The 13,043-nt window shown below is 36.9% G+C and overlaps 1 protein-coding gene across 2 annotated transcripts in view; it reads right to left on the bottom strand.

Moving 5' to 3' along the window:
* The window catches only part of VTA1 (vesicle trafficking 1), a 47,712-nt gene extending 38,647 nt beyond the window's left edge, over positions 1 to 9,065 (bottom strand). For both annotated transcript variants that reach the window (XM_045843246.1, XM_045843247.1), the window contains exon 1: positions 8,921 to 9,065. In XM_045843246.1, coding sequence (XP_045699202.1) covers positions 8,921 to 9,032 — 112 coding nt within the window. In that variant the 5' untranslated portion in view covers positions 9,033 to 9,065. The remainder of the gene's footprint in view (positions 1 to 8,920) is intronic.
* Between the last annotated feature and the right edge of the window lie 3,978 nt (positions 9,066 to 13,043).

Raw genomic sequence — 13,043 nt, 5'->3', positions numbered from 1 at the left:
ACTGAAAGCAGTGAGAAAAAGGACTGAAAACAAGAGGTTGGAGGTGTGGAAAAATATCAAGTGTTTTTACACAGGCACAATTGAATCCCCAGCTAAAAGGGTGGGAAAATGTGGCAAAAAAAAAAAAAAGTGCCAAAAAATAGACAGAATCTTTGCCCAGCAAAATTATCTTTCAAAAATAAAAGTGAAATAAAAGTTTATTTCATACAACAGAAGATGAGAAGAATTCATCATCAGGGAACCTCATAAGAAATGATAAAGTTCGAAGAACTAACCCCTATCCTTCACAGACTATTCCAAAAAATCCAAAAAGATGGGAGTCTCCCAAACTCTTTTTATGAGGCCAACAGCATCCTAATTCCAAAACCAAATTAAAGACACAACAAAGAAAGAAAACTTCAGGCCAATATCACTGATGAACACTGACGCTAAAATCCTCAACAAAATACTGGCAAACTGCATCCAATAATACATTAAAAAGATCATACACCATGACCAAGTGGGATTCATTCCAGGGATGCAAGGATGGTTCAATATTCGCAAGTCAGTAAATGTAATACATCACATAAACAAAAGCAAAGACAAAAACCACATGATCATATCAATTGATGCAGAAAAAGCATTTGATACGGTACAGCACCCATTCATGATAAAAACACTCGGCAAAGTGGGAATAGAGGGAGCATTCCTCAACATAATAAAGGCCATATACGAGAGACCTTCAGCCAACATCATACTCAATGGCCAAAAATTAAAATATTTTCCACTAAGATCAGGAACAAGACAAGGCTGTCCACTTTCACCACTTCCATTCAATACAGTACAGGAAGTTTTAGCCACAGCAATCAGACAAGAAAAAGAAATAAAAGTCATTCAAATCGGAAAGGAGGAAACAAAACTGTCACTGTTTGCAGATGACATGATAGTATACATAGAAAATCCTATAGACTCTATCAAAAAACTGCTTGACCTAATAAATGAATTTGGCAAAACAGCAGGATACAAAGTCAATATCCAGAAATCAAAGGCACTTCTGTACACCAACAATGAAACAGCAGAAACAGAGATCAAGGAAAAAATCCCATTTGAAATAGTAAAAAGAAAAATAAAATATCTAGGAATAAACCTAACCAAAGAGGTAAAAGACCTGTATTCAGAAAACTACACAACACTGAAGAAAGAAATCAAGGAAGACACAAACAAATGGAAACATATACCATGTTCATGGATTGGAAGAATTAATATCATCAAAATGTCCATACTACCCAAAGCAATTTACACATTCAATGCAATTCCTATTAAAGTACCAATGGCATATTTCATAGACAGAACAAACACTTCAAAAATTTATATGGAATTATAAACGACTCCCGAATAGCTGCTGCAATTTTTGAGAAAGAAGAGTAAAGTAGGAGGGATCACAATACCCGACACTAAACTATACTACAAGGCCACTGTAATCAAAACAGCCTGGTACTGGCATAAAAAACAGGCACATAGACCAATGGAACAGAACAAAGAGCCCAGAAATAAGCCCAAGTCTCTATGGTCAATTAATATTTGACAAAGGAGGCAGCAACATAAAATGGAGTAAAAATAGCCTCTTCAACAAATGGTGTTGGGAAAACTGGACAGCCAGGTGCAAAAAAATGAAACTTGAGCACCAACTTATACCACATACAAAAATAAATTCAAGGTGGATAAAAGACTTAAATATAAAACATGACACCATTAAAGTCCTAGAGGAGAACGTAGGTAGGAAAATCTCAGATATTTCAGGAAGAAACTTTTTTACTGATGTGTCCCCTAGAGCAAGGGACATAAAGGAAAGAATAAACAAATGGGACCTCATCAAAATTAAAAGCTTCTGCACAGCTAAAGAAAACTATCAAAATTAAAAGAGAACCAACTGTATGGGAAAACATATTTGCCAATGACACCTCAGACAAGGGTTTAATCTCCAAAATATATAGAGAACTTACACGACTGCACTCTAAGAAGACAAGGAATCCAATTAAAAAGTGGGCAAAGGACTTTAACAGACACTTCTCCAAGGAGGACATACAGAAAATCCAAAGACACATGAAACGATGTTCAATATCGCTAGCTATCAGAGAGATGCAAATTAAAACCACAATGAGATACCACTTCACACCGGACAGAATGGCCATCATAAACAAAGCAACAAACAATAAGTGTTGGAGAGGTTTGTTTGAACAATGATTAAAATAAAAAAAATACTGTTGCAAAAAAAAAAGAAATGATAAAGTTCTTGAAAAGAGAAGAAAATGGTAACCATGTTTAAAACTTGGAACTATGTAAATCAATGAAGAGTGCTGAAAATGGTAATTATGTGAAAATATTAAAAAATTGTATTCTCTAATTTTGCACATTTCTTTAAAATGTAAGATAAAAAAAAATTAGGGTTTTTGGCATATGTGTAAGTACTGTGACAATTATAACCAAAGAACAAAAGAGGAGAAAAAAAAGTAAAGTTCTTAACTTTATATGTGAGGAGGTCTATTATGACAATAGACTGTGATAAGTTAGTTGTAAATACTACAGCAACCATTACAAAAATAAAGAATATTTAACAATCCCACAGTGGAAGTACAATGGAATCCAAGCGCTTCCAAACAGTAATAATGATTAGCTGAGGTTAAAAAGGCATTTAAAAACCAGAAAACCTTGCCAAGCCACAGAAAAATGACCAACTGCATGAAAGCAGGAAATTACCAGGCACTGAAGCTTATTCTATACAATCCTGTGCTGCTCACGAGTACTAAGCTTTCACTCTGAACAATCAAACACAACTGTCATAAAACATGAACCTTACTGAAAATGTTTAAATTTGCACGAGCACCAAGATAGTGACAGTTAAGGACAAGTTACCACATTCCACTGTCCCATCCCTTCAGTTTTAAGGACAGGTTAATAGACTCTTAATAATGGAATGATCTATTATTTACTCAAAAAAGGAGTAACTATTAAAGTGAATAATTTTACAAAGTAAAATTCAAGTGTACACATGTTTACAAAAACAAATATAAGATAAATGAATGTAATCCTAAAGGATAAGTCAGCGGTTCAACTTTCTGTGTTTTTTAATTATTAAGCTGTCATCACTACAGTGAATTATCCTTAACCAGCCAATGAAGATGATTAGGTAACAGGATATGGGTTTCGATTAGTCTTACAGATTTAGAAATCAGCAAAAAGGAAAAACGGCTTTTTTTTTGTTTTGGGCTTAGTTAAGGTTGTCTGGCTTTAGAAAATCTAATTTCTGTGTGATTAACAACAATAAATAGGCAACTAATTATTAATCCTAATATCCATGTGGCTCACCACTATCAATAAAGAAACCCAGTATTTAGCCTTTATTTAAACTCAACCACAATTTTGCAATTGTCCAGAATTGAAATAAGCATACATATTTACAACTTCCTAAAATCTGTATTTTACCTTTTCTAAGCATATAAACAAATGGTTCTTAAAGAACATTTATATGAGGTCACTGAAAACCTATTAAAATTGTGCAATGTCACCCCCTAGAGGAAACTTTAACAAATTAAACTTGAAACTTTATGTTTAATTAGTTAAACAAATTTAAAAAAAAGGAATGATTTTCTAGGTTTGGTTTTATCTATAATACCAAACCTGAAAGAATCAAAATATCTATCATATAGCGTCCGTGTTTAGAAGACACTGCAAAATTTTCTGGTTTATTAAAGAAAAAAAAGAAGAAAAGAGAGACACACAGAGTTCAATCAAGCCTGGCCTTCATTTCTACCCTCCACTTAAGAGTAATCTCCCAGATCACTGCCTTGGCTTTTCGTCCCCCGGTCAATTTTTATCAGTTTAATAGTCCCTTTACCCTCACTCACTCTGTAACCGGAATTCTAAGTACCACCTGCTACTGACAATTTCCCATATAGCCATTTCTCAAACTGCATCTGTCATTCAGGTCCTGGTCCTTCACTTACTGAGAGAACGGCTAGGAGGATCTTGAGGTTCGAATCAGACACACTAAAGGAAAGCATCGTCGGCACTGCTAAGAGCTACATAAACGATGCGTGTGTGGGGTGGAGGGTTCTTTATTACTAACAACTACATGGCCATGAGTTCCCTCTGGGGACCACTGTTGTCTTAAAATTCAGGTCACTTTAACAAACATTTCTTAAGTTCCTGTTCTTTATTTGTGTAAATCTTTCCCAGGGGTGTGGCATAACCTGGCACAAGAAATGAATGAAGACCACCCAGTAGGATGCAAGCCTTGAGATAATCATTTTTCAATCATCATTTCAATAATCATTAATTATAAAGTAAAGCATCATATAATGAGCTAAATTGCATATCTATGAATCAATATGATTTGTCATAATGAACCATAATAGAGTTTGGTTCTATCTCCACTTTATGAAAGTAACATTAAGAAAATTCATTCTCATAAAGTAACGGATAAGCATGAAAGTTCTGTCAAAGTGAAAATCACTGAATTCTTTAAATTCCTTCTGGGCTATAGGCTAAAAACCATGTAATCACCAATCATTTAATATCTAGGCTGACAATTCAGTTAAGTCTCCCTCAAAATTTGTTTTAAAACTAGAAAAGAATCTGTCGCCCCATCAGTTCCAGTGATGCATATAAAAAAATCCTACAGAGTCCTCCCCCAGCACCCCCCCCCCCCCGCCCCAGCCAGAGGCTTCTTGTTTATCCTAGAAACTAAGTCAGGATTGGGAAAACTGAAATACTGTTCATTTCAACATCCTCTGGCAAATAAATAAATAAATAGCCTGTTTTATCACTTGTTTTAAGTGTATTTGTGAAAAAACAAACAAACAAACAAAAACAAAAACCCCCAAAAATACAAACAAAAACACACCAAGAGTACAGCTCATTTAGTTTAAGAAGAATGTCTACCTTACTACATAAATGGCAAAAATTGTTGTTAGTGCCAAACCAATCAGCCAGAAAAATAGGACTTAATTTTCGAACTTGAATAAATACCTTAACCCATGTCCCCACATGCCTCTTGTCATCTGAATGCTAATTATAAAGTTTCAGTAAGCCAGAGCCTTACATGAGCTTGTCACTTGGATGGGAAAAGGCACTGGCCCCTTAAGCATTTCTCTTTTGCCATTTTTTCTCTTATCTCAAAAATTACATTCTTTAATAATGAAGAGAGAATTAAAAGGTAAGGTCATTTCATACAAACTCCTAGCATTTTGGGAATTCAGCACACTACAATACTGGTGATATCTCTCGCTTTCTTTTTTAACCGTGAACATATATGTGTATGAGTATAAGAGACATGAACAGAGAATTTTCCTTTGTGTCCTTCCTTGTCTTTGTCCCCAAAGCTAATCTTCCCCCACCCCTCTTCACATGACCCTGGTCCCAAACTGTCCCCCATCATCCCTCTTGATAAAATCCAAAATGATCAAATAATAGCTATTCATCTCAAAGAACAATTCCTCTGTCTTCTGGGATTCATTCCTGGTTATTCCTGAAAGGAGACAATCTCCAGGTGACTTCTCCACCCCACTTAGAAAAACACACACCTTCTTCTCCCAACTTAGAATGTTCCTTTGACATCCTTTCTCAGGCCCAGCATTTTGAACAAAGGCTTATTCTTTGCTCTGATTTTCTTCCATACAACACAGGGAAAGACAGGAAGCTCTACCTAGTACCTTAACGAACGGAGGCTTCATTAATACTAGTAATTTGAATTGTCCTGTTTGTCTGAACCCAGGAGGTTTCTGCCTTCTTCTCCAGGGCAATACACCTGTAAAAATATTCATGATGCATAAGAGTATGCCCTTCTTCTTTAAACTAGGAGAAGGGCAATTGCGGACAGGATGTGAGAAGAGAAGCAGCATACTACTTTGCTACTGTGACCTAAGGAGCCATGTCAGGAAACAAACACAGAAGTTGAGAATTGGGAAAATGATTCCTGTAGAGTTATTTGCATACAGAAGTTCAAAGTGCACTGGTTTAGCATGCCTAGAACACAAGTCACAAAGAAAGAAGTCACCATGAGCAGCCTCCTGTTCAACGGCAGGTTCAAAGCCACAAATACAGCAGCTATAGGAATTATCACACCGCACATGAGTATAAACACATGTAAAGCATTTAAAGAAAAAGAGTGTTTAAAAATATAGTAACAAAAGACTATGAGAAATGGCTAGGCCAATTTCAAAAGAAAAATAACTATCTAGAAGTAAAATATTAAGGTAGAAACTCGAGAAATGGGTTATACAAAAGGACACCTACATGGAGATGAACACAGACCTAAAGAAATTACACCAAATGTAGCTCAGAGAGACAAAGAGATGGAAACTATGAAAACATTAAGAGACAAAGAAATAAAGGAGAAAACCACAACACATGTCTACTGAAAATTTCAGGGGAGAACAGAGATAACAGAGGAAGCGCAATATGTCCCAGTCCCAAACAAGGTATTACTTACACAGAAGGAAATCAAGGACTAGAAAATAAGAACACAAGTCATTGAGAAGAGCTTGATAAACTGGCTACATTTTAAAGTTAAGAGTTTTGAACGTACAAGGACTTCATTGAATGAAAACTTGACCTAGGAACATAGAGAAGACATTTGCAATGTATACAACAAAGGAACAGTCTTCAGATTATTAAGAAAAATGGTGAAGTAGAAGAATGGTCAAAAGCAATAAACAGTATTTCAGTAGGGAATCACAAATGGTTAATTAACATATGAAAAGATGCTCAGTCTCATTAAGATTCAATGAATTGCAAATTTTGCTCCAATGAGACACCATTTCATGCCTACCAGATTGGCAAAAATTAAAGTCCAATAACATCAAACATGGTGGGTACACTAACGTTCATTTTATTATTCCTTAGACAGTATACACACATTATACAGGTTCTTTAACATGCATATGTTTCATAACAAAATATTTTTTAAGTGCCACCTGGATTTAGCAATAAAAATGTTCTTTCATGACCCTGCTGAGAGCTGTTTCACTGAAATAATGGGCATGGAAGCCAGGCTTCAATGGGCTGAAAGGATCCTATGAGATAAGGACACAAAAACCACCACAGACAGCTATTTCAAGTTAATCTCTGAGGTTGGGCAGACAGGACAATTTCAGGGGAATGTCACAGTGAGAGCTCTTATTTATTTATTTTTACTTTTTAAATAAAGGAAACTGGGACAAGTTTAGAAAGAAATGGCGAGAGGGAGAGGATAATGACACAGGAAATAAAGGGTCCCTGGGTAGTCACAGAAGTATACAACACAGAGCCCATGAGTAGAGATTAGTTTTAGGCAGGAACAACAGTTCCTACTGCTTTGTTATAAGAGACTACCTCTTTGTCCACACCATTTCTTTTTTCTCCTTGCTCTAACCACTGCAGTTACAATGGCTTCCTTGATCTTCCTTCAAGCAGGCCCTGCCTCAGGACTTTTGAATTTATTATTCCCTCTATGGAGAAAAGCTAATACTCTTTTTCCAGATGAAGCAAAGTCTACTTTTCCTTTCCTTCAAGTCTTTGCTCAGATATGAACTCAGTGAAGCAGTTACCAGACCACTCTAAAAGTGAAATTCCCTCCTCACTCCCTACCACCCTGCTACTGGTAGTCCCTAGTTTCTTTCCCTGCTTTATTTTTCTCCATAACTTTCTCATATCCTACATAATATACTCATTTTATTATTTAATCTCCCAACTCGATTGTATACACATGCCATGAATGCAGGAACTGCAGGTAGAAGCTCAATAAATACCTGCTGAATGACTAATGCCCCTGCTTGAGGAATCTGAATAACAAGTACAATAGAAATGAAGATGTAAGATTTGAACAAAATGAAGTAAAGCCTAGAGGGTATTCAATTTACTGACTACAGAAGGGGTGACATCTGAGTTAGAACTTTGATCATACGGAATTTGACAAGCAGAGAAAAAAGGGAGACATTCCAAAAAGAACACGGAGGTTTGAAAGGGCCTTGCACTCGTGAGACAGGAAGATGGTACACCTGGAATACTGCAGGGATGACAATGGATTAGATTCTAGCTAGTCTTGTAACAACTGAGGACACATTAAGCTTAACTCTAAAAATCCTTTCAAAAGATTTATAGTTGCTGGGTTACTTATTTGCAGTAAAGTTCAAATACAGAATATAGAACAAAGTTGACATAACGCTACTGGAACTACTCTCTTCACTACAAAGGAAAAAAGTCTGAACAAATTTAATCCGTGTTTTCCATCAACTGTAGATTATAACTTTCAAAATCAATCAAAGTGAGAATGTTGCCACCAAATGTCCTAATCCAGGTATTAATACTAAAAATTCTCACTGGTAGGAGAGCTGTTTGGATGCAGAGGTAGTAATGGTCAAATGTAAATGTTTGTTTCGTAGCAGATACTCTCCATTTTACCATTTCTGACTTTATTGAATTGGCTTGCATTTGTCATAGTTAACCTGCCCATATTACTATGCTCACAAAATCAGTCTGTAGTCCTTTCGTCCACATCACTACTGTCTTTGGGACAATCACCTTCGACGATCCAACTCAATTACTCAACTAACTACCCATGTTATTTTCAGGTTTCCCTGATGGAGATGAGCACCTCTTTCGTGTGTACACAGAAAAAATAAAAACACCTCAGGTCATTGTGTTTCAGTATTCGTAAGACTATGCAGTCAGTTTAGGAATATTTAAGCCCAAGACAGAAGAGGCGGTGGACACCACGGTGCTTCTGGAGTTTTGCTTTTCAGATATCCGCGAAGGAGGAGAGAGCTGGTCGGGACTTCTAAGAAGGGCAGGGCAGAGGTTAGAGCTCAGGTCTAAAGCCAGGGGGCGGGGCCTGCCCCGTGAACCAGCACGAAGGGTGGGCCCCGGCAGGTAGGGGAGGCCGCGGCAACTCGGAAAGACTCACAGTAATAGGCCACAACAGGGTCCCGCTTGTCATGCTCCTGAGCCGTCCTCAGATGATGCTGTATGCTCTTAAACTGCGGGGGGAGAGGAGGCAGCGGGGCAAGCGCGGCCATCTCCACTTCGACTAAACACTTCCTACTCGCGTGCCACCCGCACTTCCGCTTCCGTGCGGAGATCAGGCTCAAAAGCGCGCTGGGCGAGTCCCGCCCATTCTTCTGTTGCTCAGCAACAGCAAGTCAACTACGGCTTCCCAGTAGGAACAATCTCAGTGTTCTTGACTCCTGGCGTTTAAAGTCTGAGAGATACTAGCGCTCTCTGCTGGTGCGAAGGAGGGAAGTTTTGTTTTGTTTTGTTTTGTGTGTGTGTGTTTTTTTTTAATTGGTTACCATGGCCCTCACCAGTTTTGTGGCTAAAGGAAGGATAGAAAGGGAAAAACAAAAATAACATAATGTTTGTTGATTGGAAAAAAGGGTAAAGGCATGAATTGCCCTCGGCATCATTCAAGAATTGTTGCTTCCAATTCCTCAGATATATTAACAGCCTATCAGAAGCTTTTCTAATCTTAGACACTGTACATTCAGTTCTTGCATGAGAGATGATGTGTTTAAATTTTTTAATTATTTCTTTTATATTGACGCATTGGATAAAGTAACCAGCAATTTTTTTTCAACTTGAAAATTGAATTTTTTGTCTGAATTGGACAGTGTATACTTTAGTGAATAAATAATCTGTAAATCATATACTTTTGGAAAGTGATGAACAGTTTTGCAAAGTGTTTGGACATCCATTACCTTGTCATTGTACAGAGAAGGTGCCCGGGTATGGTTCTTGCTTAATGCTACTGACTCATAATATTGTAGGCATCAATTTTTCCTTCTAGCATCAATGACTTCAATTCTTTTTCTTTCTTCTCTGTCGCACACTATCATCTTTCACTTTATTTACCTCCTTGAATAGCCTTCATTATTTCTTTATTTTGTTTTAGTACATATTTTTGACAGTTCATCTTAAAATGATTTACATTGAAATCACATCATTTCCAAGAAAGAAGATCTTAAGCTCTGAAATTTTCCAGTTTACAGTTCTCTAATCAACACTAAAGTGTCCTAACCCCTGAAGGAGCTGCTTTATGTCCTTATTTTATCCCCACTTCATGGCCTTTGCCCATTTTTGTTTGCAGAGTCCACCACCTTACTCTGGAACCTTTTTTTTTTCCACCCAGAAAAAAAAAACTGAGTACTGTATTCTCCCCAATCTCAGCAACATGTTTACTACCACTTGAGGATGTATTAGCTACAAAGTGAGTATCTGGTGGTGGCTCCCCACCACCAAATTCATATGTAGAAACGTAATGCCCTATGTGATCATATCAGGAGGTGGGACTTTTGGGAGGTGATACATTTCTGTTGTTTATAAGCTATCCAGTCTGTGGTATTCTGTTACAGCAGCCTGAACGAACAAAGACATTATGATTTCTTCCTCTGATGGCCACTATCCTGACTTTCTGGTCAGAAGTCACTGAGTTGATAGAGAAGTTAATGAAGCAAAGCAGAGTGGAATAACCATAAATTTCTTTTCTCTGTTCTTATGATTTCTTATTTATTCTCTTGTATCATTTCCTGATTCTCAACTGTGGTTGTCCTTAAAGATCATCTCAGAAGTTTTAAAAAAAGATTTGTATCTAGGTCCCACCACCAGACATTCAAATTCAGTGATCTGGGTTGGATCCTAAATATCAGTATTTTGAAAATGTCTTTAAGAAATTTTAGTGGCATATCTAGGGTTAAGGAACAGTGCCCTAGTGAATCACCAGTATGCACCTGATTCTTCAAACCTTCTCAACTCTTTTCAAGCCAGACCCTCTGCCCTGATTGCCTTGGTCAAAGGCTGTGCTCACTGCCTGGAGATTAAGGTCACCAAATAGGAACTGTTTCACCTTACCTCTGCAACAAAAAAGGTAATAATAACTAGCCAGTATTTATTGAGCATCTATTATGTATCATGCATTGTTCTAGGTGCTTTACATCAACTTGTTTAATTTTTATTACAACCCTATAAGGAAGTTAATATTATCATTTTCATTATTTTACAGATGAGAAAAGTGAGAAATAGAATTTGTGTGACTTGTACCAGGTCACAGCCAGTAAGCATGAGTGTTCAACATTAAAATCCAGGTACTTTCATTTCACAGCCTGTCAAGCTAACCACTACTACTTGACTTTAATGGCTCTCTAGACCAATATATTCTTCTTGTGTTTCATCTTTGCTCTATTGCAGCATCCTTTGTCTGGAAAAACAACAACAACAACAACAACAACAACAGTTCTTTCTTTCTGGAAGACCTACACCTTTTTGTTATTTTCCTAATCTCTCCTTTCAGGAATAGAAGTTACTCAAGATCCCTTTCTCAGTTGCATACATTCTAGGAGTAGAGGGGCAAAATATCCAATTAATTACAATAATTAGATTGGATTTTTTTCCATCTTCTAACATGGCTCTTTTTTTCTTAAGCACAGTACTCTTGTCAGTAGAGGATAATTGATATAACAGGAAAAGATAACACAGGTATTGTGAGCATAACAGTACATTGAGATTGTGCTGTGAATCAACAACATTCGGTTAGTTTATCTTGTTGATGTTTTACAATGAAGAATTTACTATGATACTTTACTATGAAGAAAGACCTAAACCCTCCTCCATCCAGCTCTAACAGGACCCTTCAGGATACGGCTGGAATCGGCCCGTGAGGGGAAGGCAGAGATAGGGGTTGGGACAGCCAGGGAAAGGATAAAAGGGAGAGAGACCAGACTGACAAATATTTTGATGGAAAAAGCTAATTGTTTTGCACCACTCCCTGGACTCCAGTGTACGTGGGATCATCTCTCAGCGGAAATTCCTGTTTTTTATGTGGCCACAGCTATTTTGGTGGCAAATGGCAGGGCTCAAACAGTGTAACACAGGTAATACATATCTATTGCTGTGCGTTTTGGGTACACCATGTAGGGTAGAAACTTGGGTTCCAGTATCATGAGGCTCACGTCTATTCGTTTAGCAAGCCTGAAGATAGAGACAGTTTAAACATTTCTGCAGAAGACTGAGAGAGAAGACCTTGGTGCCTGGCCAGGCCTATCTACACATCCATGACTGGGGCAGGTCTGGAGGTGAAAATTGCTCTTTATTGTTTATGAACATCATGTTTTTCCAGCACCATTGAGTTATGTTGGTAAATGTAAAAAAGAACGCAACTATATATTTGTAGAACTATTTCTGGTCTTTCTTGTGTTCCTGTAATCAACATACCTGTCCTATACCAATCCATACTGTTTCAAGGAAAGTAAGTTGGATTTTTCTCCCGTGTGCTCATGTGGAGAAACCCTCACTAATTTAAAAATCTTAGTTCCAAAAGTTCATGACATCAAACAGAGGCTGAATAATACCAATGAAAAGATGGAAAACCTCAGAATTTGACTGACTCTATCTATCTCTAATAAGGTACCAGTAAAAGTCTGCATTCACGAAGTTCTTAAATGACATCAAATGAGGATGATTATTAGTTATGCAGGCAGATAAAAATAAGTGTGTTAAATTGATATAAATTTGTCTTTGAAATAATTCCATGGCTATTTAGAGAGTCTAACTTACTGTAAATATAATTTTTCCATTTCAATAATCTTGAATATAGGAGTGATAGTTATACCTATGAGCATAGAGGTTTTATCTTTTCAACAAGAAACCAGAAAATATCCCACAATATTTTTCATAACTTTTAAAAATTTATTTGGAGACTCTATTACCATATCATTTAATATTTATATTTTTAAGAAAACAGTAGAGTATAATATAAAAATATGATTGCCCCATTTCTTCAAGTTAGTGATTGAATATACAATGACTCATTTAATAATTAACTTACAACATTTGTGCTTAAATAAATTACACTTTACCTGACTGCAAATATACTAACATCCTCAAGTTAAAGCTGCATGGTTCAGTGGAAAGGGAAATGGCTTTAGAATTAGGAGATCTGGATTCTAGTATGGTTGTATGAATTTGGGCCCATGTATTAACCTCCCTGAGTCTCAATTTTCCACTCTGTATAAAAGGGATAATAAAAGTTTCTCTGG

Source organism: Phyllostomus hastatus, unplaced genomic scaffold, assembly GCF_019186645.2.
Source record: "Phyllostomus hastatus isolate PE091 unplaced genomic scaffold, TTU_PhHast_1.1 phas_contig_40, whole genome shotgun sequence".
In the NCBI taxonomy this organism is placed as follows: Eukaryota; Metazoa; Chordata; class Mammalia; order Chiroptera; family Phyllostomidae; genus Phyllostomus; species Phyllostomus hastatus.
This window is presented reverse-complemented; position numbering and strand designations above follow the sequence as displayed.